The sequence below is a fragment of the Quercus robur genome, chromosome 1 (assembly GCF_932294415.1).
Source record: "Quercus robur chromosome 1, dhQueRobu3.1, whole genome shotgun sequence".
NCBI classification, from domain to species: domain Eukaryota; kingdom Viridiplantae; phylum Streptophyta; class Magnoliopsida; order Fagales; family Fagaceae; genus Quercus; species Quercus robur.
In genome coordinates this window covers 10,788,298-10,815,097 of record NC_065534.1, presented here as the reverse complement: position 1 = coordinate 10,815,097, position 26,800 = coordinate 10,788,298, and the positions used below count along the sequence as shown (strand labels likewise).

The 26,800-nt window shown below is 37.2% G+C and overlaps 3 protein-coding genes and 1 long non-coding RNA gene across 9 annotated transcripts in view; 3 read left to right on the top strand and 1 right to left on the bottom strand.

Annotated features, from left to right (window-relative positions):
- On the top strand, positions 1 to 1,246 carry LOC126716290 (uncharacterized). Its single transcript, XM_050417238.1, has 3 exons — positions 1 to 166; positions 795 to 956; positions 1,065 to 1,246. Exons 1-3 carry the CDS (start codon positions 1 to 3, stop codon positions 1,244 to 1,246), a joined length of 510 nt encoding a protein of 169 aa, XP_050273195.1.
- A 2,035-nt stretch (positions 1,247 to 3,281) lies between these two features.
- LOC126720418 (casein kinase 1-like protein HD16) lies at positions 3,282 to 10,404 on the bottom strand. The gene is made up of 16 exons (XM_050422864.1): positions 9,578 to 10,404; positions 8,379 to 8,507; positions 8,221 to 8,294; positions 8,048 to 8,117; positions 7,912 to 7,967; positions 7,177 to 7,248; positions 6,970 to 7,064; positions 6,812 to 6,878; positions 6,593 to 6,722; positions 6,269 to 6,487; positions 6,052 to 6,182; positions 5,290 to 5,464; positions 5,101 to 5,191; positions 4,637 to 4,794; positions 3,719 to 3,907; positions 3,282 to 3,535 (listed from the first exon to the last, which is right to left on the bottom strand). Exons 1-16 carry the CDS (start codon positions 10,025 to 10,027, stop codon positions 3,476 to 3,478), a joined length of 2,166 nt encoding a protein of 721 aa, XP_050278821.1. The 5' UTR covers positions 10,028 to 10,404; the 3' UTR covers positions 3,282 to 3,475.
- A 2,981-nt stretch (positions 10,405 to 13,385) lies between these two features.
- Positions 13,386 to 14,703, top strand: LOC126720411 (uncharacterized). The gene is made up of 2 exons (XR_007653374.1): positions 13,386 to 14,036; positions 14,067 to 14,703. It is a non-coding gene; the product is annotated as an uncharacterized LOC126720411 (long non-coding RNA).
- Positions 14,704 to 14,891: 188 nt separating this feature from the next.
- LOC126720385 (protein PHOTOSYSTEM I ASSEMBLY 2, chloroplastic) overlaps positions 14,892 to 26,800 on the top strand; it is a 33,682-nt gene continuing 21,773 nt past the window's right edge. For 2 of the 6 annotated variants that reach the window (XM_050422825.1, XM_050422851.1), the window contains exons 1-4: positions 14,892 to 15,061; positions 16,068 to 16,162; positions 16,789 to 16,954; positions 17,472 to 17,564. In XM_050422825.1, coding sequence (XP_050278782.1) covers positions 14,998 to 15,061; positions 16,068 to 16,162; positions 16,789 to 16,954; positions 17,472 to 17,564 — 418 coding nt within the window. In that variant the 5' untranslated portion in view covers positions 14,892 to 14,997. Of the gene's footprint in view, positions 15,062 to 16,067; positions 16,163 to 16,788; positions 16,955 to 17,471; positions 17,565 to 18,408; positions 18,545 to 18,765; positions 19,200 to 26,800 lie in introns of those variants that run through there. The other 4 variants (XM_050422816.1, XM_050422839.1, XM_050422832.1 and 1 more) reach the window with 4 other exon arrangements.

Below are 26,800 nucleotides of genomic sequence, written 5' to 3'. Positions count from 1 at the left end.
ATGGAGACCTTTAATAAGGGTAGTTTGATGATGATTAGCAGAGATAGTAATGTTAGCTTTTGGAGGGGCAATTTGCTGAGTAAAGGACCTATCCAGAATTTGATTCAAGGGCCTTTAACTCAAGGTGCAACTCACTTGGAAGTGAAGGATGTCCTAACAGATACAGGTTGGGATTGGAGTAAAGTCCCTTTTGAGCTGCCCTTGGATTTAAAATCTTTGATTCAAGCCATACCTACACCTTTCACTTTTAGAGGAACAGATAGAATCTCTTGGATGGACAACCCGTAAGACACCTTTGATTTAAGGAGTGCCTACTCTATTGCCATGGGAATGGAAACTGATATGGTTGTGAGTGATTTTGGGTGGATTTGGAAGTTGAACACACTGCCCCGCAGCAAGACCTTCCTGTGGATGTGTGCTCATGGAAGTATAGGGGTTAAGGCTTGCCTTGTGAGAAGAGGAGTGGTTGAGGAGGAGTCATGCCCAATCTGTCAAAGAACCTCAGAATCAATATTACAGGGACTGCCATAAGGTCAAAGAAGTTTGGAGGCAGCTAGGAGTTCAGGGGACTGACCAAGGTTTTTGGATTAGTAACTTACAAGATTAGATCAAGATCAATAGTAAAGATAGGAAAAGCTGCTTTCAAGGTAACCTTCCATGGAATATTATATTCCCAATAGCAGTGTGGAACTTATGGAAGGGTAGAAACATGTTTATTTTCAAGAGGAAAAGCCAAAACCCAAATCTTTCCAATGAAGTTGTTAACCAAGCTGTGGAGTTTTTGTGTTATGTAGCTTCACCTAGAAACCCAACCCGAGTAGTGATAAAGAGCATCAGATGGGAGAAGCCAGCAGTGGGATGGAAGCAATTAAACACTGATGGTTCGGTTTTTTGTAGCTTTGGACAAGCAGGTTGTGGTGGTGTTGTTAGAGATGAATATGGGAATTGGATAGTAGGTTTTACAAGGTATAGAGGGGCTACTAACAGTTTTGCAACTGAACTCTAGGGTTTAAGGGATGGGCTTAGCTTGTGCTTGTCTTTGAATATACCATGCCTTGTTGTAGAGCTGGATGCTAATGCAGTGGTTGATGTCCTAAGGAACTCTAACTATGATAACAATATTATATCTCCTATACTAGATGATTGCAGCCAGCTGGTGTTACGTTTCCAGCAAATTCAGATCAAGCATTGTTATCGGCAAGCTAACCGATGTGCAAATTTGTTGGCCAAAGTGGGAGTGGTGTAGGAGATTGATCTTATTAAGTATCTTAGGGTGAGTTTGGTTCAACTTTTTGTAAAAGTGCATAATGAAAAAGTGAATTTTTCAAAATGTGCATTTTCAAAAAGCTGAGTGTTTGGTAAAAACTGTTAAAAAGTGTCTTTTGAAAAAACTGAGTGTTTGGCTAGCATTTATAAAAGTGGCAGTTTGAGGAATAAATTACCAAAAAGGACAATGTATATATAAGAGCATCTCCAGCAGATTAGACAAATTTTTGTACTGTTTGGACAATCAATAGTGACATTTATCTTTTGCCTATCCACTTTTTTAATTTTTATTTTGTAATCAAATTTATTATTTTTTAATATTTATTTTTTCTTTTTCTATTCATTCTCAACAATTATATTTTTCAACAAAAAGTGTTACATCCACAATATTTTTTGTAATACTTTCACAAGAATTATAACAAAATCTTATATGAAAAGTTGTTACTAGTTCTAATTTGAACCCATTACTGAAATTATATTTTTACTCATCAATATTAGCTAATTACTTAAAATTTATTGTGAAAATATTGTGGTAATATTTTTAAATTGTGATTTCTAATTCTTTGCCTTTCTTTCATCCATACATTTCCTTTTTTTTTTTCTTTTTTTCTTTTTTCTCTCTCTTGCATTTTGTCCACCATACACGTATACCATTGTCCATATCCTCTCCTTTTTCGTTTTCTTTACTTCCACTTTCCAGAAGCTCCTCATTCTTTCCTCTTTTTTTTCCTTCTTCCACTTGATTCCAGAAGCTCTTCGGCTCTCTCAATTTCTTCTTTTTTTTTTTTTTTTTTTCTTTTCCACTTGATTCCAGAAGCTCTCCGGCTCTCTCAATTACTTGAAACAACCAAAGAACAGAGAAATCAAAACAACCCATACCCATGAGAAATCAACCCAAAGAACAGAGAAATTATAACCAACCCATATCCATGAGAAATCAACCCAAAGAACACACAGAAAAATCATTACCCAAAACACAAACCACAATCCAAAACTACAGAAATCAAATAGCACAAATAAGTCCACAAACTCAAGATTTATGAGACCAAAAGAGATAGAACACTAAAAACAAAAATAGCAATACCCAAACCCACGGCCAAACAACCATAAACATGCAGAAAGACAGAAAGAAAGAAGAAGAGGAGGAAGAAGAAGAGGAAGACGAAGAAAGACAGAGCAAAGAGACTTACCACGGAGAGGGCAGAGCAGAGAGAAGAGATGGGAGGCGTGAGAGGAGCTTCGTGCAAAAGGAGAGCAGAGAGATGAGATGAGAGGCGTGAGGCTTCAGGCATTGAGAAAACTGATGAATTTTATGGGTATTTTTGTAATTCATCATCAGCCAACTATAACAGTTAAAACGCGCAGTGCGTGTTTTGATTTATGGACCTCCTGAGGTCCATAAATTTTACGCGTTTAGAACTCGTTTTTTGCCTATGCCTAAAACGCAACTATTATCAAAAAGTTACATTTTGGGCTGAACCAAACGCAATTTTCCTTCAACTTTTTGTAATATGGGCCTTTTAAGCTCCTAAAAGTGCAAACAAATGCAAACTTAGTCCGCCTATGGACGTTTTGCAGACTTTACAGGATGATAGGGACGGATTGTATATAAATAGGATCTGTCATGGCATTGATGTAACGGTTTGATTTATTTATGCATCGCCTGTTTATCAAAAATATAAAAATAAATAAAAGAATGTAAAATAGAAAAACTAAAATAAATAGACAAAATTTTTGCATTAGAAGGCACACCATACTTTTCAATTCTTTGAAAATAGGTGGAATGAAAAGATTGTACCTGGAAAAAATTATAGGTTTTAAAAAGCTAGGGAGTGCTTTGATATATGCATTTAAAAATTGAAAACATGTATTTAAAAACATGTGTGCAAATACGTGTAATGTTGTTTAAAAATTGAAAACATGTGTTTGAGTGGGTGTACCAAATGGGTATTCTTTGAAAAAGTATGGTTTCAAATCGGTGAAACAAACAGGGCCTTGGGTACTTGCATTAAGGATAACATTAAAAGCAAGCAAACAGCTTTATAAATTTATCATACATGGGCGCAAAAGTCTGCAGCTGCAGCTAAGCTCCTCAACCATTTTTTACAATTAACATGACAACAACAACTACATATAATGAAGTTGGGAAAGGAGGAACACCAAAATCTATCACTTTCTTTCGACATGATTCCTTGAAACTACACAGGAATCAAGATACAGTCCGCCCATAACACAAACAAGCAAGATAGAGATTCTTCGCCCACTTTTCCTGCACATAAACCAAAAATATGGAAGAAAAAATTAGTACATCACTCTTGAAAAATAAAATGAAAAATAATTACATGCACTTCTTTTTATCAGTAATAAAACTAGCACCCAATGAGTTTTGAACTCATGAGCTCACTCTCCGCTACATCACATCTAAAATAATCACAGATTTTCCAACATTTACCTTCACATGGGTGCTTGGAAATTGGGATGTACGCAAGGTTTCCTGAGTTTCATCACCAGGTTTGCGCCTTGGAACACTCAAAATTAGAGCAGCTTGATCCCAAGTTGCAGCTGTTGATGTAATTCGGTAACCACTATCCCAACGCCTATGGATGCCCTCACTTGGATAGAGAAAATCAAGCTCCACGACCTAAATCAAAATAGAGAACAGATCAGAGAGAAGAACCAGAGGAGGCCTACGTTGAATTCCACAGTACAAATAAAATTGACATTGAAACTGTGTAAAGCAATTGTGAAGTGCACTAATCTGAAATATAAGTCTTGCCAGAAATGAAGTGCAGATATGAAGGAAGAATGTTAAAGGTTGCGCAAAGAAAATATTTTGTTGCAAATGAACAGGATATTGAGGAATTGTTAATACGTAAAATTAAAATTATTAACCCCAGAAAAATTATAATCATTAACATAGGCATATGAGACACTTAATCTTCAAAGTTCAAATCAATTGGTTAGAAACTGGGTCACGAGGCTGAAGTTGGCCAAGCCGATCCTTTTAGACCAATGTTATCAGTCAATTCTAACTTAATAACATTGCATTCTGTAATTTTACACGTCTAAAAAGACAGAATTCAAGTCAGCATAACACTTTGAAAATATAACATTCGCACCCACACAAAAATTTGATCCAGTTACAGCCACAAGGCATTAACTTATGCCTGCTAAGATGTTGAGCCCAGAAGGATTATAAATTTAAGACAACAAACAATGGAAGTTAACAATTATAGTTAGCCTTTACTCCCCACCCCCCCAACCCCCAAAATAACAATAGGCAGTTGTCTTTCAACTGTAAGAACAATAAGAACACGTAGTATTCTGAAAGAGAGAGAACAGTAAATGCTGAAGAGAAGCAAAACTCAACCTGATCACTGAAACCAGCATTGCGAGACATGACAACACCCCATCGGCTTCCAGCAGTTGCCATTGAGGTCACATGGAACCCTTCTCTCCACTTCTTGTTTATCCACTTGAAAGGGAAAGAGTCGCTTACTTTGTAAGACTGCTGAGTGTATTGGGTGCCTGCAAATTTTGGTTCATAACTTAATAAGCTAGTAGCTGAAGATGGCTAGGAAGAAAATCCATGATATCCAAAGATTTGGAGATGTCACGAACTTATCAGTGCACAAGAAGTGTATATTTTTTTACCAAAATTATTAACTTAGAAATACAAAGAGGTATCTTAAGACCTGACAATATCATTTAGGAAATGGAAACCCCCAAACAGGATGCCTCACAAAGTTTTCATGAGAAAATTATTTTTATTGGTATGCACCAACCATTCAAAAAGACTACGTAAGTTCACCCATTGATGCCAATTAAACAAACCTTTAGACATAACCACAAGGGAGCTCCCATTGTTGGCACCAGCGATAGAGCTGATGTAAAAGTTCTTTTCCCATTGTTCCATGATCCATTCCTGTGAACAACCAACATTAAATTTGAATATTGCTTGACGAGTATAGCTCCTAAGATGAACATAGAAATAATGTGTGCGTCTGTGGCACAGAAATTCACCTTGTGTAAGAAAAATGGCGACAGCTCATAAACTTGGCTTGTGAAACCAGTTCCAGCATCCATAATAAGGGCCCAGAGATTGGAGCAAGATGCCACACAACTTATAAGCAGGCCATCAGCAATTCCCCTTTCCACATGTTGTGCCAGCCTTGCATCAGCTACATTATAATGGTACCTAAGCATAAAATAAATGAGCAGGTCATTAAGGGATATTCTACTAAATCTTAATTTCCATATGCTTGTTCTGTACAGTGAAGCAAATGCAGAAGTGGCATTTAACTTCTTAAAAAACAAAGGCATCCTCCAGTCAGGAAGTAATAACGAGGTGCAGGTCCAATTAGATAAGCAGAAAGAATTCCATCTTTTATCTCAAAAAAAGATAAGCAGAAAGAAGATCAGGAACCCTCAAGACAGTTCCAATTACAATATCACTACCATAATGTCCATCAGTTTTGAACCTAGGCTTTCTTTGAAGATATGAACTTTTAAAGTGATACAAAAACATAAAATTAGACTTTCTTTATCAGGCCTAAAGGTGTAATTGTGGACTAGGTTGCACCCCTTTGTTTTGTCAACTGAAATTAGGACAGTGACACGGATCCAAAAACCCATTCAAAACCATAACCATTTTTCAAATATATATTTAAACCATATCCCTCATTAAAATCATGATTTATTAACACATGCACATGACAAAACGAAACTCATCTATTTGTTCAAGAGGAGAAAAGGCAAAAGTAATGAAACAAAATGCAGTTCTACCTCTGCTTCATTGGTAGCCTGGCATTGTAAACTGAAATCCACTGCGTAGCAGGAACTCCTAAACGAACCTTCTTCCTAGGTTGCCCATCGTCTTCTTCTTCAATGTTTAACCTACCCCGTTTTTGGCCAACCTGGTGGTTGCATTTAAACAACTATGAATAGAAGAACATAAAAACAATCAGTGTTTATCCATAAGCTGATATAATACCAAAATTACCTTTTGAGCACCCTCGGTGTTTATTGGTCTTAGAGCCGGATTAGGTCCTATCAAGCCCTCAAACAAAGAAATGAGCTTGGCATAGTTAGGCTCTTCATCAAATTTCATATTCACCACGATCTCAAGAAATTGCTTAAGAGGTGGGGGGCAGAAACAGCATAGCATTTCAGGAGACGTTGCCATCTTTTTTTTGCACACTAGAAAGGATTTGTTATCACCCTAACAGAGGGAAGGGAAAAAATTAAAAAATTAAAAAGTGGCTTCAATAAAGCAATTCCAGAGACATTAACATACAATCCCAACAGATGATATAGGTATTAGTACCTGGTACCCTTGCCAAGGCAACCTGCCTCGATGGAGAAAGATAAGGGTATATGCAAGAGATTCAAGATCATCTCTTCTACTAGCAGTTCTTCCCAAGTGAGCATGAACACTAGCATATCGAACAGTTCCTCTGAGAAAATGACATATAGAAGATATCAAAATCTCTAGTAAATAAGTTACATTGCAAACTGTAGCCTAAAGACACAAACATCAATTCACCTAAACATATCAGGGCGTTGATCATATTCAACATGCTGCCCACTAGAGCTATCTCTCCACTTTGTTGCTGCAACATCATCAATTCATAAAGAAGACATAAGAAATCGATGTAAAATTGATTAATTTGAGAGAGTATGTAAGTAATTAAATGTACTTGCCTAATCCAAGGTCAACAAGAAACAACTTCTTCTCTTGTGGTGTAGATGGCTGACCGAGTAAAAAGTTCTCTGGCTTCACATCACCATGGACATAGCTAATACCAAACAGGGTCATGATAAAAAAAGAAAAAGAAAATTAGTATTCTGCAGCAAAATCAAGACACTAACCTTAAAAATCAATAAAATTAAAATAATACAATCACATACCCTCTTCCATGCATCTTCTCTAGAATTGATAAGGACTCAACTGCTATACAAGCAACCATTTCCGAGGACATACTGTGTACATATAACAAAAGAAGAGAAGAATTAAAATCATATACTCATTGCATTCATGAAAGATCTAGAAACAAGATACATTTATTGAGAGAGGAGGAGAGAGAGAGAGAGAAGAAGAAGAAGAATACAACAACCAAGCCTTAAACAAAACAAATCTTGTACTGGTTCTTTAAAATAGACAAAATAAAATAAAATAAAAGGTCACCCATTTCAAGTTCCAAACTAGTTAACATTTAGTATTTATGGATTTTATAATGTCTCCTACTGTAACAGGAACACATTAACATTTCAAGAGGTTCTAGCAAACTAATATAAACCCTCTTGTGATTTACATTGACAAAGATGGGTGCTAAGTCTACATCATGAGTTCACAACCAATATCGCAAAAGCAAATTTTATTTTGATTAAGTATTGTTGTGTGAATTTGACTTAGCAATAAAAGGAGAGGTAAGAATTACATAAAATACAGGAATTCATGCTGTTCAAAGAAAATCTAAAATGCCTCTATAAACTCTAATCATCACGTGCTTGTAACATTCTGAGGCTTGATACAGTCATGCCATGGAATAACATATCTTCACCCCCCCCCCCCCCCAAATAAAACTAATAAATCAGCTTAACCCCCCTCCACTACATTATCTATTGAAGACATGAGATACTCACGCCTGCCCTGAGGAATTCCATACATCCCACAAGCTGGGCCCTAGCATGTCCATAACCTGCATATCAAAAAGTATAAAAGTTAAACCATCAAGTTATAATGGAGAGATAAATAAGTTGTAGTTTGTGCGGATCATACCATTACATAATAGTCTCCTTGCCTCCCTTTGTAGTGTACTTTAGGCACTCCATGACTACCGCCAAGAGTGCTAAACAACAAAAATAAAGAATAAAAACATAAAAATATAAATTTATGGCAAAGTAAAGTAGAAGCGCCAATTTTTTTTTTTTTTTTTTTAAAAAGAGACTTACTTGTACACTTGCCACTCATATGGAGGGCCATAGTTGCAGCCTTTGCTGTTTCTATGCTCAAATTTGAGAGCTACCTGATATGACCATAAAATTTAGAAGTTAAAATCCAGACAACTGACAGAACTTTTCTAGTACAAGAGAATCTGAACTGAGCTAACCTCTATTGCTCCGGGACCTGAGGTGCGTTCAGTTCCACCTGAAACACGACGACCAACGAACACCTGACCGAAGCCACCTTTGCCCAATTTCCTATCTATCTTATATACAGGTGACCCTCCCACCGAGACCTTTATGAAAATAACAAAAAGAGGTATCAATGCACCAAACCAAAAATGGACCATAAAAATACTTGAGCTCAATAGATGCTTTATTGGCAATGAAAAAATGCGTCAATCATATCTATACTTCTGTATTTGCCCACATAAGAGTGTACAACCAAACAACTGAGAAAAAATACAAGTACGTGCCACGTGCAATCAGGAAATGGAAACAAGTACATAACTCACCCATATACATAAATAGTAAATACATAAATCATTTTACTTGAACCAAGTAACGCACCCACATTAAGAATATAACACAACTACTCGCCAGTCGCCACGTGCAATCAAGAAATAGAAACAAGTACATAACGCACCCTTATACATATATAGTAAATACATAAACCAACTAACACACTCATATGCATAAATAATAAATACGCAAACAAGTTCATTACGTAAGTTACTCACACGTGCAGTGAGATCAGACACATTAAATGCTTCAACAACACTAGCAAAAAAATGATTGATAAGTTACACACTCACCAAGCAGGACTCGAACTCACAACCTCGCCCTCCATCCCATTATCATGAGAAGAGGAAGTACCAGTTGAGCTATAGCTCATTGGCAACAACACTAGTCAAAATCACCAAATAACAAGATACTTGCAAACACGAAAGTAGACAATTCACCATTTACAATATAACCTTTTTAACAATTCAAGGATCAACCAAATCAATCAACGCCAAAACAACATTCTTTTATAAGTGATCAACACCCAAACAGCATTATAAATCATTTACCATATACCCTTTTTGGCAATTATAGCAGCAACCCGACCGATAAACGACAAAACAACATTAAACTAGCATGCCAAAGGTCATATCTCTGCAAAATTATAACACAATCCAATTGGGGGACAACCAAACAATATCAGATCAAACTACCCAAACAATCATTATGCAATTATAACACCAAAACGAACCTACCAATGAACAATTTAAGCAACTAACTACCAACACAAAGCCCTGAAACACCAAAACAACACAAACCCAGTTCACAAAAAAACTCAAAAAGTCAGGAAAAAAGTGTATACCCTCTCTGGGAAAGGAGCAGTGCTGCCCTCTTCCTCTTGCCCAGCTGCCTTATTAGCACTCAAGCCGCCACTGTCGTCGCCCATCGCAGCTTTCTCTTCTTTCTTCTTTCCTCTCTTCTTGTCAGACCCACTCTCCTTCTCAGAAATGACAATCACCTGCGCCGGCTGCTTCTCTTCCTCTTCCTCTTCCTCCTCCTCCTCCTCCTGGTTGTGGTGGTTGAGGTTGTTGTTCCTCTTCCTGGTAGTCTTCTTGTTGTCAAGCTTCAACCTCTTGGCCCTAGCTACAGCGGCGCGTGTCTTGACGTACGTCCCAACCGCGTTGGGCAAAAGGGAAGGAGAGGGAGAGGGAGAAGGATCGGATCGCTTGTTGTTGTTGTTGTTGTTATTGTTGTGGTGTTGTGGAGCGACCTTAGCTCGGCCTCTGCGAACTCCTTTGCGAAGCTCCGGCATCGCTCAAACCCATACAATAGGCGTCGAAATCAGAGTCCAACAATTCGATCATTATATTGCTCAGCTCAGCTCCCTGATTGTATTCATCGCCGAGAAAAAAATATCCCAAAAAATTCCTGTTTGGTTCCCGAGAAAACAAAAAGAGAGCTCAAGCTGCGATTTGATGCAAAAGAATCCTGATTTTGAATTTTTGAGGACAGCTAGGGTTAGGGTTGGGTTTGGGTGTTTGGGTTCAAAAATGAGCAAAAATCAGAAACACAGCGAAAGAGAGAGAGAGAAAGAAGGGGATGGGATGGGAGCCGTGTTTGTTTTGTTTGGGGAGCCGATTGAGAAAAGTGGTTCTTGCTTGCTTGGTTTAGTGGGACCCGAGATCAATGAGTCCTCTCCTCTCCTCATATAGTAGTAGGTTTTTTTTTTTTTTTTTTTTTTTTGGGTGTGTGTTGGGTGGGTGAGTGGACAGTCAAAAGACTCAAATGCATGCAATGTCCGGACAATGGTTCTAGCCAATGAAGAATGGATTTATGTACATGTGTAATATCTAGGACGGTGGATTTTCTGTGATAGATTCAAAAATGTGTAGTCCATGCCCAAAGGATGAGATTGATGCACTCGAGGTGAAACTTCCATGATGTATGAGAGCAACATTTTTTTTTTTTTTTGAGAATCGTATGAGAACAAAATTGGTTTTAGAAAAATAAATAAATAAATGGATGGTTAAAGAGGGCAAATATAAACCTTGAATGCATAGGTTGGAAACATTTAACATCACTAATTAAGTTAGAAGAATATTAGCAAATTTTTTTTTTTTAGTGATGCTATAGCCACAAGTTTAATTATATAGTAGATGTTAGAATATATCGTCTTCTAAAGCGCAAAAGAAAAAAGTATTTTATGTTCTTGGTGTGTTGCCAAATAAACTCAATGCCACGTTAATTTGTAAACCCTTCAGAGTAAGCTCTATAGCTTTAATATATTTCTCTCTTTTTTTTTTTTTTTTTTTTTCCATAAATGCTAATGTGCTTGTTGCGATCGATGGTGGTGGTGTCAATGATGAGTATCATAATTTGTTACCTTAACAAGTAATAATATTACACAAATAATACTGAGACTTGTTAATTTTTCATTTTTTTTCTCCCTCTAGGGCTTTCTTTATCAACGCACTCATCCTATTAATGGCATTTTAATCGTTAACTCATGGAATTACCTTGTTTTGATTTGTTAAGGGGCTCAAGTTCATGTTCATTGCAAGTATTTTATGGATAAGTTGATTGCCAACACGAAAAAGTTTAGCTTGTCCAAGCAATTAGTGTGCTTGGAAGTTGAAACAAGAGTAGAGGAACGGTCCAAACTTATGTTGCTTGGTACAATTCTATGAACAAAACCTTTTTTCTCATTTGATAGTTAGAGAGATCTTAATGACAATTGTAAAAACTTTTAATAAGGTAAATATGTCAGTTGTGGATAATAAAGTTTTTATGTTCTCCTTCAAACACGTAGCGGACGATAGAAGGATTTGGGACTATTGTCATTGGTCCTGTAAAGGGGAATATTTAATTCTTAAGAAGTATGAGCTTGATTGGAGCTTTAACGGTCCAAACTTATGTTGCTTGGTACGATTTAGTTAACAAAATCCTTTTTCTCGTTTGATAATTAAAGAGATCATAACAGTAGTTGTGAAAATTTTTAATAAAGTAAATATGTCAGTTGTGGATAATGATGTTTTTATGTTCTCCTTTAAACACACAGTGGACGTTAGAAGTGTTTGTGACCGTTGTCGCTAGTCCTTTAGGGAGGACATTCAATTCTCAAGAAGTGTGAGCTTGATTGATTGGAGCTTTAATGGTCCAAACTTATGTTGCTTGCTACGATTCAGTTAACAAAATCTTTTTTTCTTGTTTGATAGTTCGAGAAATCATAACGTCAATTGCAAAAACTTTTAATAAGGTAAATATGTAAGTTGTGGATAATAATGTTTTTATATTCTCCTTCAAACACGTAGTAGATGTTAGAAGGGTTTGGGATTGTCACAACTGGTCCTTTTAAGGAGGAACATTTAATTCTCAAGAATTATGAGTTTGATTGGAGTTTTAATGGTATCCTATTTTTGGGTCAAAGTTCATAGACTCTCTCCCTCTCAACCGACAATCTTAATCAAATAATGTTAATTGTCCTTTAATTATGGAATTCCCTTTGGAAATAGCTCATTGATATACAACAACCACAACCCATTAGAGATAGATAACAAGTAGACATGGAACTGAGAATATTTTGAATGTATATTAAGGGTTTGTTCGAGAACAACTTATTTAGGTGAAATTAAAAACTTTTTACCGAAAGTACTGTAGAAAAAAGTTAAAAGTTAGTTGAACACTACAATAGAACCCATGAATAATATCAAAAAGTGCAATGAGATTCATAAATAGTAACAAAAAGAAGCTAAAAACTTAAATAAACTGAAACTTGCATTACATCCCAAACAGGCTCTAAGTCTGGAATAGAAAAACTAGATTAGGGGTGAGGGGTTGTAATTGTGTGAGGAGGTTGGTCGACCCTTTTTTAATAGCTTTCAAAACCCATTACCAAGCATTGTTGTCAATGTAGTTTTAGGCTTTTAACTACTATTCACCATCACTAATCTTGTAAGAAGCCATCATTTTTCAAGTGGATTGGCTTGGTAAAGTAGGCTCTCATTGGCAACGATTAGTAGGTAGCCTTATGCACATTCCACTATGATATGTTTCGTTTTTATCACTAACCCACCTAAACACAGTGCCATTTTTTATCTTTAAATATACTTGTCATTCAAAATGACATCATTTTTAGGTGAGTTAATAACAATATTATCATGCATGTTGACAGAAAAGGTACACATTGTCATTGTTGTAAATAATACTCAAAAGAGTGTAAATTACAAGTTTTCCTGATTAAGGGATTGATTTAAAGGTGACCCTAAAGTTAGAGGGTGTAAATAATATTTTAGCATAAAAAATATGAGTTTTTATTTAACCATTTAAGTTGATTATTTAATAAATAATTATAATTTATACATCCAAGCATCATATTCCAGTTGCATCAAAAGATACAAAACTAAATCCCAAAATAAATCAAACTAATAAATATAAACCAAGTCCAAAAATTCAAAATAAATCAAATTGACAAATTTAAAATACATATAATTAAAACAAATTTAAATAGAGTCACTAACTCACTCGATCCAACCCAATAAAAAGCTTAATTAAAGAAAAATAAAAATCTAATACAACCCATTAACCCCAAAAAAAAAAAAAAAAAAAAAACCCAAGATATTTGGTTGGGGCGGGTCGAATGGATTAGCGGGTTGAAAGCACATTCTTTTCTTAGAGCATTAGCATTGAAAAATGCTAAAGCTATATTTCAGTCCTTTTTAACATTTTATGTCTCAAAATGGGCTGCATCAAAGGATGCTAAACACAGAAATTGTAAAAAATTTTACAATAGTGCTACAGTACAATTCTATCTTTAGAATTGTACTGTAGCACAATTGTAAAAAAAAAATATATATTTTAATCGGTATTTCTCTCTCCTCCATTCTTTCTGTTATTTCTCTCTCTTCATTCTCTCTTCCTCTCTGCTCTCTCCGCTCTCTTCATTCTCTCTTTCTCACTTTCCTCTTTCAAACCCAAACCCAAACATCTCTTTCTCATCTGCTGCTGCTGCTGCTACTTGTGCGAAACGACGGCGTTGAAGAAGAAGAAGAAGAAGTAAACGACATCATCCATCTCTTTCTCATCTTCATTCTCTCTTTCTCACTTTCCTCTTTCAAACCCAAACCCAAACATCTCTTTCTCATCTGCTGCTGCTGCTACTTGTGCGAAACGACGGCGTTGAAGAAGAAGAAGTAAACGCCGTCGGGTTGAAGATCGGAGTGGGTCAACCGGGTTGAAGATCGGAGTGGGTCATGGCGTGGGTCACGGAGATCGGAGATCGGAGTGGGTTTTTGGCTGTGACCGGTGTTTTTGGCGTGGGTCAGGTGTTTTTGGTTGTTTTTGGCGTGGGTTAGGTGTTTTTGGTTGTGGTTTTTGGTTGTTGTTGTGGTTTTTGTGCTTAAAGGGGTTGTGGGTCGTGGTTGGGTCCGGGGTTTGGGTCTTGGTTGGGTCGTGGGTGACGGCGTGGGTGTGGTGGTTGTGGTTTTTGGCTGTGACCGGTGTTTTTGGGGCTGGTTTTTGGTTGTTTTTGGCTTGGGTCCAGTGACTTTTGGTTGTGGTTTTTTGAATGGGTTTGCTCTGGTGGGTTTCAAATCGGGTTGTGTGATGGGTCTGTGTGTGTGGGTCTGTGTGTGTGTGGGTTTGCTCTGGTTTTTTGAATGGGTTTGCTCTGGTGGGTTTCAATCGGGTTTGCTCTGGTTTTTGGCTTGATGGGTCTGTGTGTGTGGGGTTCTGTGAGATGAACGAATTCTAGAGGTTGAGGGAGGCTGAGGAAAAAAAAAAAAAAAAACGGTTGGAAAGCCTAGGAAAGTGGAACTGAAAAAAATATTGGTTAAAAAGAAATAATAAAAAAAGATTAAAGAATAATATTTTAATAAGAATAGAATTTTAGGATGTGGGAGGTATTGTAAAATGGGATGGTATAAGTAATAAAGTGGCTTTTTGGGATGGTATAATAGTATAGCATAGCATTTCTCAATGCTAGTGCTCTTACAGTTGTGAGTCACTTAAACTTTCTTAAGTCGAAAAAGTTCGTCCTTACAACATGTACAATTACTTTAAAAGGCCTAGACAGATTTTTTATTATAAAAATTAGGAAGTCAAAACGACAAGTCGTTTAATATAACAAGACAATGGCCGAGTACAGCACTTTTTAGATTTTTGGTGATGGTGAATGTGAGGTCCTCCATGACCTTGTGTTCCATGTCCACTGTCCCATACAACACAACAGTGTGTGCGTGTGCCCGTGAGAGAGAGAGACAGAGATAGACAGAGAGAGAGAAAAACATGGCATCTTCTTCTCAGCTCTCAGCTCTCCCTCAACGTTTTGCTTTGGCTACCACGGACCACTGTGAGTTCTCTTTCTCTCACACTCTCTCTCTCTCTCTCTCTCACACACACACACACACACACACACACACACACACACTCATTTACAAGTACCCAATAAAGAATTTGAGCTTATTGAGAAGTTTCAGTTAGCTGCATGAATTTGTTGGAATTGCTTTAAACTAAACTTTCAAGTTAACTTGAGCTTTGGAACATGTTGTCTGAATTTCCAGTTTGGTTCATGAAAATAAGTATAATGACTGTATTAATATTTACATATTTCTTGAATTTTCAAAAACTTAAAAAAAAAAAAAAAAATTGTGGGTGAATCTTCCAAAAGGGTCCAAATTTGTTTTCCATGTCAGTTGGGCTGCTTTATTTGAGTATGAAATTGCATTTTCAACTAGATATATAAATGGGTTGCTTGTCCTCTTGTACAAATTCACTGTCAATGCAGAAGTGATTCCGTTGTTAGGAATTGTAGAATCAGAATTGAAATATCATCATGTTGTGAAATTTCAAGTTATGATGATTGATAAATTACCTTTTGTCTCAACAGCTTAAGTTGTAAGGAAATGATGAATTTAACCACTTAACCACTACTCTAACACTCCCCCTCATGTGAATCCAGACTCTTCCTTAATAAGTGAGACCCAACCCATGGAATTTTTAACTTTTTTAAATTGGAGACAGAGTAGAGACATGGTTCGAATTCAAGATTAGCCACTCAGATACTGTGATAAATTACTATTTGTTCCCCAAACTTAAGATGTTAGGAAATGATGAATTTAATCTCTTAACCATTATTCTAACAATGATTAATTAAAAAAATGAATTTTATTTGTTTTTATTTTTATTTTTATTTTTGTGGATATTCAAATGGGTTTCCAAACTCATGGTGATGCAGTCATTGTTCTGATTTTGGTTCGTCGTTTTGCTTGTATTGCTCTGAAGATTAGAATAGGCTAAGCTGTATATCGTTGGAAGGGCAGTGATTTTAACCAGCATTCATTTCTATCAAATCACAGTAAATTTCAAGTCAGTTAGGATTCGTGTGAGATCTAGTTTGGATCGTGAGAACCAAAATCCAGGAGATTCAGACAACTCATCAAAACCATCAAAGGTAAAAGTTTCGATTTTTATTAACATCTAATGTCTTTTAGGGTGGGCATGATCACCATTTCCTTAAAGAAAAATTTCTAAGAGGGAAGACATGGCTTGCTGGAAAGCAAGGGGAGAAGTGGTACTGGTCATCAAATGCTTTCATTTGTGGAAATGTACTATTTGTTGCTCATTCTGTTATGAGTCCCAATGCATTTATGTGCCATGTATGAATACCATTTAGTAGAATGTGATGTGATGGATGGGGTTGCTAGTATTTCTCCAAGTGGGAAGCTGCTCTCTTTGTTGGGGCACATTCAATTTGTTGTTCATGTTGCCAATGGTGTAGTAGAGAAGGGAAATTTATCCATTTGCCTTATAAAACTATCTACTAGATGATTTGTCATTATGCTGTGGATGGGCTTCCACGTTCTTAATATATAAATTCCATCAATGACGCTCACTTTAGTCATTTGATGGCCACAGTAATAAAAATTTATAAATTTTGCTAGCGCAAAGTTTGTTTTGCTGTAAACACCGGTCTACTGAATATCTTAAATGACATATAAAGCGCTTTAAAATCTCATAGAAAAGACTTAACTTTAACAGAGTGAGGATATTTTTTTAAGAAAATTTTTTAAACTGCAGGGATCTCAATCATCAATCTCTCGGCGTTGTTGTCTCACATGTTTGTGCTCAACTTTATCTTTGATAAACAATTCTGGTACCCCTATTTCCATACAAAATGCAACTGCTTTGGAAGGGAATGAAAGACCGGGATGCCGGAACTGTGGGGGCAGTGGTGCTGTACTTTGTAAGTGTGAAATTCCCTATGTTTTTTTGTTTTATTTATTTCCTCATCAGAATAATAATCTGAATGTTTGTACAGTGTACATATCTTGCAATATATGTAAAACTTGTTGAGAATGTGAAATTATATGTACAGTGTACATATCTGTTATTGCTGTTGTCTCCTCCTTCCTCTCCCCCCCCCCCCCCCCCCCCAACCCAAACCCCTCCAAATGTTAGTGGGTTAGTAGAGTGAATATGAATTGTTTCTGTTAACACAATTCCTTACTGTTACAAGGTCTATTGAAGTTTATTGATCTGTTAAAAGTCCTTGTGTTCCAAGAATTTGTCATAGTTATGGAGATTTTATCATGTCTCAATGGAAAAGTTTTTCATCTCTCTCACCTTTTAATCTATTTTATGTTTTAATCATTGAATCTTCTATGAAAACATCACTATTTATTAAATTCTGTTACAAGTGGTACCCCACTTTTGTCTATAAGAAATTCAGTACATAAGATGTTCATTTGCTTTTTATTTAGGTGATATGTGTGGTGGTACTGGAAAATGGAAAGCTCTGAACAGAAAACGGGCTAAAGATGTCTATGAATTTACAGAATGTCCAAATTGTTATGGTATGTACTTTTTGACTGATACATTTGCATTAGTTAATTAGTTATAGAAGCAGGTATTTGCCGCTTTCAATTGTTTTGTTGCCATTCTGAGTACTCATTTCTCTGAACGTTATCTGATATTGGTTCTTTGACTAATGACTTGGGACATTCGGACATTCTTTAACGTTCAATAGTATTCTTCTTTTCTTGGCATTTTCTGCTGAGGTTATCCCTCCTAATGGAGTCAATTGCAGCATTTGAAATCATGGCCTCATATCATGGTAGCTGAAAGTTTTATCATTCATGAAACTGGATAGACACATTCCCCATCTTAATTATGGAGGAAAAAGGCTATCACTGTGAGAGTGTGGCAGGTTGGAGTGGGCATTACATAGCATAGCCTGTCCCTACAGAGAGTGGTGTATTCTAATTATCTAACTGAAAAAGAAACAAACCTTATCTCTTAGCTAGAAAGATAGACTTATTATTGTATTTATGTTTTAAAAAATTCTACCATTATAGAGTTGTCTTCTGTCAATTTCACATTTTGTGTTATTTAATATCTTGGGTAGATCATAGAGGAGTAGAGACTATCTTGGTTCAAAACATTCTATATATATATAGAAAAGATTGTGATATGTCAGGTTGTCTTGGATGCTACAATGTTGACATTGTTGCGTGGTAAAAGGCATTGATTTTAACCTCTATTCATTTTAATACTGCTGTTCCAAATTGTCAAATCAGCTTTATTCCTTTTTTTTTTTTTTTTTTTTTTTTTTTTTTTTTTTTTTTTAAATTTCCCTCTCTCTGGTAATATGGAATCCAAGTACTTCGAATTGTGTTAATAATTTCTTGTTATGGGCAGGTCGAGGAAAACTTGTGTGTCCTGTTTGTTTAGGGACTGGTTTACCGAATAACAAAGGTCTTCTTAGGAGGCCTGATGCAAAACAGTTACTTGATAAGATGTATAATGGTCGGCTGCTACCAAAATCTTGAAGTAAGTTCTCTTCCAAATTAATTCCCTGATTACTTGATGATGTTGTTGGTGTTACACACACAGCATTTATCTTTTAGCAGTGATTCTGTATTGTATATATGGTATTATATACAGTTAATGATGCTTGGACTGCATTCATATCATTTGATAGGCCTCCCCTTGAACTGCATAATTTTGATGGATGTGGTTTCCTTACTTATAAATTTAAATTTTGAAATGCTGCAGTTAGAGGCTTTTTGATCACAAGAATACACTTCAACTAGTTGGAGAAAGAAGAGGCAGTATAGAGTACTTGTTACACTCCCAAGTGCAGCACAGATATAAAGCCTTTTTCCTGTTGAGTAATCATCAGCTTGGTCTAACCGAATAGTCTATACTTGTGATAAGTTGCATGCAATTTGGGCTTGATACCAAGCACTGGGAAATACCTTTTGTTTACTTTGTTACTATAGTAATTCACTTAGCTGGGGGAGAGAACTACATGGTTCTACGATGCCGTGTGATACATGATAATTGCATTGCCAAGTACAAAAGGTTTTTTATTGATTTGATCAATGTACGACACTTGTGGTGGACTCGTTGATCATCACAAATTGTAAGCATTACATTAGGCACATTTGTTTGTTGTGGAAAATGGACTTTGTTACTGAGCTTTACAATGTGTTTGAATTGGGTGCATGTTTTTTATTTTAGCATTTCAATGTGCCTTTTGTGAAACCTGTTTTACTTGCATTTCCATTTTCAACTCAATAGGACTTCAAGATACATGGAACTGGATTGCCAATCTTGTGACGTGGAAGCCATATGCAATTAAACATTTTTATCATAGCCAACAGAAAAGGAAAGAGAGAGAGGTAATGAATCAAATGTTTTAGAGTTTGGGTCTGTTTCCTAAGGCCTCTAAGCCGAGGATATCACTTGGCACTGCCTATGGAATGAATAAATGATTGGGGCACTTGGCTTTAACCAATGCTTTACCAATTGGTTAGGTTGGACTTTCGGTTGGTTGGGTCCACCTGCCAAAGTAGGGACCTCAGGCTTGGGAAACGTATGATGATCTTGTGATGTGGATGTATAGAATCAGAAAACACAGACCAGTGATCCCTATGAGTCAATTCCATTGATAATTGCAAACTTTTACCGGAGATGAAAACAAGTTTTCTATTAGCTATGCGAAGATGAATTGATCAGCAAATGGAGAGTTTCTTTTAAAAAAAGGCAAATCAAATTCTTGAAAATTCCATGCCAATAGAAGAATCCTATCTTTCAAATTCCATGACTAAGGAAGTTGAAAATCAAAATTTGAAATTTATGAGGTGGAGAAGTATGACTAACTAAATTCAAACACAGCTACATTGGTCAATAACACAAATGTTATCTTTCCCAAGGATTAATGAAATTCAACACAATTATATATATATATATATATATATATATATATATATTAATAGGTAAAGCTGAGAGAAAATTCAATTAGATTTCAATTTGAAATTCAATTAGAGTCTAATTTTGCGCCACATGTCTCATCTAATCTAAGTTTTTAAATTGTTGTGCCAAGTTAGTTAATTCAACATCCTCAAAAAAAAAAAAAGTTAGTTAATTCAATATAAAAATTGGAATTCAATTAGAGTTAATTTTGCACCACGTGTCTCATCTAATGTAAGTTTTTTTAATTTTTGTGCCAAGTGAGTCAATTCAATGTAGAAAACAAGGAGTTCAATATAAATAAACCGTAAAAAATCTAATCATATATATATACCAAGACTATATATGGTCCATTTCTAACTAATATATATATATATATATATAACCAATGCTTAGAGAAAATTTAATTAAATTCAAAATTGAATTTTGCTTTTGTTAGCTTTCCGTACAAATTAAATTGTTTAGATTTTTGCTATTATTTTTTCTTTGAACTAATGAGCATTGTACGGACTCAATTTGATCTATAGCCCAAAAGATTCAGACAATGGCCCAATAGGCCCACAACAATAGATTTGTTAGAGAGTGGGCTTGTTACTGAACATTCAATGAGTTAGATATAAGCCACAGTAGGTTAATTAGTGCTGGAATGGCTAGAATGAACAAGTTGAAAAGGAAAAACTCCTTGGTCAGGCCCGAGGATGGTATGTTTTTATAGATATTTCTCAAACTTATACAAATATTCAAGTTCTTGGTTACAAAGTGGTTTTTTTTTTTTTTTTTTTTCCTTGATCCCCTCTTTAATGGAATCCTTCCCCTTTTATACTCTCTTTCCTTCTTTCAACTTAGCCTTCCACATGTTGCTAACCTCCTTGATACTTGTTCAATCAGCACCTTCCTGAAATCTTTGTGGGTAGCTGCAATACTAGAAATCACTGTTCAAGTATCACTTCCACATTAATGCGGCCAGTTGGTTAGGTGCAAAGTATTCAATGCGGTGGTAGCAGTTTTCTTCCCAGATATTTATCAATTTCATGTTGATTCACCTCTCTCTGAAGCTTATCCCCCCAAGCACAGTTGCCCACTGGCCAGTACTTGATGGGTGATCGGACTTTAGGCTTCCACCCTATTGGCCGAGGGAGGGTGGCTCCTTGGACAACGTCACCTGTTTATTATGACCAAACCTCTTCCTCGACCTAACAATCTACTTGCCTTCACTAGTACTTATCTGTCCTCAGGCTCTTTAACGTCCTTGGGTGCAGCCCACGTCCCAATATCCTCACCTGGGCCTTTCATCCCTACAAGCATATTTTTTATACTGTTTCTATTCAAATATTTTGTATGCCAGGTGTGGGGCCAGAGAGTTTGTGACCCCAGCCCATTTCACGTTAAGGCCCAAGGCCTGCGCCGAGGAGATACAGGGCCGAGGACTCACCATAAGAGTTAGGGACAGTATGAGGAAATGGCCTAGGACGAGTTCCTACTCGGCATGCCATAAATGCTCCTAAAAAGAAGAGTGATCACAGTGCGGAAACAGCACAAGTAAAAGGCTGCCAGTATTACAATAAAGTATTCTGCACCTGATAGGACCATACTCTTCAGCTTTTGCGACCTACCCCCAACCACTCTAGGTATGGGCTGACGGGACAAGTCTTAAGTCCTAGGAAATTGAGCTTATACGTGGATGCTGGTAAGAGAGTAAAAGCCCGTATAAAAGGATAAGAGAGGCAGTGTGAGAAGGGGGGGGACAACCCGTCCTCCCAGCCATGGTGTCCTGGAAACAAGGAGAATAAGAAGAGCATAGAGCTCCCCAGACTCCTCGGACGAGATTCACTGACCGGAGCCAACCCGAACTACCGTCTGGTGACCAAGACCTAGCCTTTCAAACCCACGCTTTACAAATGATATTGTTTGGGTCCTCTTTACGTGCGAATCCAACATCATTTTGGGTCGCTACAAATTGAGTCCTTACAATTGGCGCCGTCTATGGGGAAGGCTCGTGTGTTGGCGCAGGCGGTAGGTTGAGACAGTCCCCTTATCATCTCCAATAGCCGGTTGTAGCGTTCTAGCATAAAGTTCCACTAGAGGCTACGTTTCTTCACTAGGGGCTGCGCTTCGTAGCGTCAGCAGCACGGATGGTTCTAGGGGCTTGGCCGAGAAGGTAATCCCCCTAAACCAAGGTCCCACGCCATAGCCGAGGGGTTAACTCCCCCAACTACTTAAAAAATCAAGTTTTGGACAGAACCAAGGTATTGCATGGTCCTCGGACTCAAACCTATGGGGAAACCAACTACTTAAAAAATCAAGTTTTGGACAGAACCAAGGTATTACATGGTCCTCGGACTCAAACCTATGGGGAAACCAACTACTTAAAAAAGCAAGTTTTTGACAGAACCAAGGTATTGCATGGTCCTCGGACTCAAACCTATGGGGAAACCAACTACTTAAAAAATCAAGTTTTGGACAGAACTAAGGTATTGCATGGTCCTCGGACTCAAACCTATGGGGAAACCAACTACTTAAAAAAGCAAGTTTTGGACAGAACCAAGGTATTGCATGGTCCTCGGACTCAAACCTATGGGGAAACCAACTACTTAAAAAATCAAGTTTTGGACAGATTTAAGGTATTGCATGGTCCTCGGACTCAAACCTATGGGGAAACCAACTACTTAAAAAATCAAGTTTTGGACAGAACCAAGGTATTGCATGGTCCTCGGACTCAAACCTATGGGGAAACCAACTACTTAAAAAATCAAGTTTTGGACAGATTCAAGGTATTGCATGGTCCTCGGACTCAAACCTATAGGGAAACCAACTACTTAAAAAATCAAGTTTTGGACAGAACCAAGGTATTACATGGTCCTCGAACTCAAACCTATGGGGAAACCAACTACTTAAAAAAAAAAGTTTTGGACAGAACCAAGGTATTGCATGGTCCTCGGACTCAAACCTATGGGGAAACCAACTACTTAAAAAAGCAAGTTTTGGATAGAACCAAGGTATTGCATGGTCCTTGGACTCAAATCTATGGGGAAACCAACTACTTAAAAAGCAAGTTTTGGACAGAACCAAGGTATTGTATAGTCCTCGGACTCAAACCTATGGGGAAACCAACTACTTAAAAAATCAAGTTTTTGATAGAACCAAGGTATTGCATGGTCCTCGGACTCAAACCTATGAGGAAACCAACTACTTAAAAAAAATCAAGTTTTGGACAGAACCAAGGTATTGCATGGTCCTCGGACTCAAACCTATGGGGAAACCAACTACTTAAAAATCAAGTTTTGGACAGAATCAAGGTATTGCATGGTCCTCAGACTCAAACCTATGGAAAAGTCAGCTACTTAAGGAGAATTCTAAGTCGCTCCGTCCTCAGACCAAGTACCAAGAAAGGCTAAGGCTATGAAGGTCATTAGGAAGATGGCGAAACACCTTATTACTCAGCGACCCGCACGGGTTGTTCATTTTGGGTTATATATCTTCGGATGATTACTTCCTACACGGCACCGAGCATTCAGCCATCATCTCGTTCATGTTTGGGGTATACAACCCATTTTCAGGTTGGTCTTATTGTACACGATAGCTCCAACAAGTTCATAATAACATGTTTTTTCTTGGTAAGGGATTTCGGCCCTAAGTATTGTTTTCTCAGGTCGGCGTTATTATGCCAGACAGCTCTAATAAGCTCATCATAAGATCTTTTTCTTTTTTCTTAGTAAGAGTTTCTGCCCTAAGTATCATTTGTTCAAATCGGCGTTATTATGCCGGATAGTTTTAATAAGCACAAATCAAGGTCTTTTTATTAACTGGGATTTCGGCCCTAAGCATCGTTCAGAATATAAAAATAAAAAAGAAGTCATATGGTAGTACGTCTATTCACGGCATCACCATTTCAGAAAGAAGAGGTAGAATATACCAAATAAAGCAATGTTGACTTTTATTAATATAAAGAGGTATTACAGCGTACAATGAAGGGCTTAAATAAGCCTATACAGAAAACGAATTGCAAAAACAATAATAAAAAAAAAAACAACAACAAAAACAAAACAAACGAACAGCCAGAAGTCTTTTTAAGTTCTGCTCCGAAGTCTTTCCAAATTCTGCCCCAGTAGCACCCATATTGAGAGGAGGACCTTCCTTGGTAGAAGAGGAGAAGAAGAGGAAGAAGGAAAAGCACCAGGATGGATCTGGTGATGGGAAAGAAGAAGAAGGGGAGGCAAAATGAGACACCAGTGGAGGAAGAGAGGAAGAAGCAGGAATACTTTGTCCATGCGTCAGTCCTGACTCCTAACACGCTGGTGCCATGTTAGCTATGCTCATAAGAGAGCGACTGGTACTGATAATGGGTGACCCCAGCTCAGTCGCACCAAAAATTTGAAGTGACGAGCCACTATTTCAGATTTTGGCTGAAGGAAGGATGAGAGGTATCTTGAGTCTCTGCCATTCCTGCCCTAACCGAGCCATTTTGAGTTTTGGAAGAGCATGGCGTTTCTTGGAAGGATATGGTCTCTTCATTCCCGCTCCTATCTCAGATATATCACAATTCAAGGTGGAAGTGAGCGAATGAGGGAAACTCTGTGGGAGGCTAAGGGTTTCGGACTTTAAAAGGATTAAAAGGTCTTTGTGTAAGAGAAGTAATCTCTTGCCTTTCTTCTTATATGAAGGGCAAAACGGGAGGCATTTAATTTATCCAAATTTCCAAGAAAATCTGTAAACGAGAATATACCCACTCCACTTCCCCACGCCATCAATAACCGTCGGATTTAAATGGTCTCGTAAAGGGAAATCATTAAAGACGTGTCTCGAACATTGAAACGGCAGGAGCGCATCGTGAATGAATTCAGAGGAATGTTTCGTAGTCCGGCGTGTTTCCTAGATAAATGAAGAGACACCCGCATTGATGAAGGGCAGAGCTAAGCAGACCGCAATAAAGACATGGCATCACCAAAACCCTCCTCTCCGACCAAGAGGTCGGACAGCAGGATTTTGAGGGGCTATTGTGGGGCCAGAGAGTTTGTGACCCCAGCCCATTTCACGTTAAGGCCCAAGGCCTGCGCTGAGGAGATACAAGGCCGAGGACTCACCATAAGAGTCAGGGACGGTCTGAGGAAATGGCCGAGGACGAGTTCCTGCTCGGCATGCCATAAATGCTCCTAAAAGGAAGAGTGATCACAGTGCGGAAACAGCACAAGTAAAAGGCTGCCAGTACTGCAATAAAGCATTCTGCACTTGACAGGACCATACTCTTCAGCTTTTGCGACCTACCCCCAACCACTCTAGGTATGGGCTGACGGGACAAGTCTTAAGTCCTAGGAAATTGAGCTTATACGTGGACGCTGGTAAGAGGGTAAAGGCCCGTATAAAAGGATAAGAGAGGCAGTGTGAGAAGGGGGGGGGGGGGGGAACCCGTCCTCCCAGCCATGGTGTCCTGGAAACAAGGAGAATAAGAAGAGCATAGAGCTCCCTAGACTCCTCGGACAAGATTCATTGACCGGAGCCAACCCGAACTACCGTCCGATGACCAAGACCTAGCCTTTCAAACCCACGCTCTACAAATGATATTGTTTGGGCCCTCTTTACGTGCGAACCCAACATCATTTTGGGTCGCTACAAATTGAGTTCTTACACCAGGATCTTGAACATAACAAATTGTAATTGAGTTAAACGATTTCATGCACCTATCCCAATTCAATTTAAGAGATACTATTGGACCAATTTATTCTTTTTATTTTGTGTTGTATTTAGTTGAATTTTATGGACAATGATTGTGAATTAATGTTGTATATGTAGTATCCAATAATGATTTTTAAAATTATATACATAATATCAATGTAAAGAGAAACTTGACATCACTAATACATGAAAATTGTAACAAAAAACTATTTTAGTACCTCCAAATGTCTTGTTTGAACTAAATCTTGTATGTTTTATAACCTAAACTAACATTAATAACACTACTACATTAATAACACTACTACAATTCGTTATATTACACGCTAGTTTAAACTTAATCGGAGAATTGCACAATACTTAAAAGAATTGTATTTGTATCTAAGGTTTATGAAAGGACCACTGGTTATGTAGACACATTCATACCTGAAAAAATTAACTTCTTAGATGCATGTACAACACGTTTACACTCATTAGTAGGGCATGCAAAAATTAACTGCTTAGATTAGATGCATGTATAACACTTTTACACTCATTAATAGGGCATGATGCATGTGTAACACGTTTTACACCCATTAATGCGGCATGCATCCGTTACGAGTTTGACTAATACGTATTGACTAATGCATATGAAAAGCATCAAAGTCTGATGAGATTACATCATTTTGTTAGGGTTGTTGGATATGTTAGAAGCTGCTTAAAATTGCTGGGCTTATGATATACTCAAAGATAATGAATTAATGATCATTTGCATGTGCCTCTAAAACCGTAACGAATTTTTCAATGAAAGTTGTTTCTAGGGAAGTAGACATTTGGAGCTTAAAAACAAGCACAAATTTGATCTAGTTTAGTTTTAAAATGAGTGGGATATGTTTTTTTTTTTTAAATTAATACAACTGTGTTGTTTTTGAGAGTTTGCTCGAGCTAGATTCTTGTTCGATTGAAACTACAATTAATAATATAATAAATTGACATTAAAGGCCTGGCGATTTGCCTAATGATATCCTACGTAAAACCATCCTTACCACACAAATTGAGATGAGAGAGATTGTCCTAGATGACTCTTAAAAGTAAACTTTCTTGAGCCTAAACAGTTAAAATAAACCCTCTCCCTTTAGTGTTTGCCTTCTGAGTTCTTTCCAAAGTTTCTCATTCAAAACACAGAAGT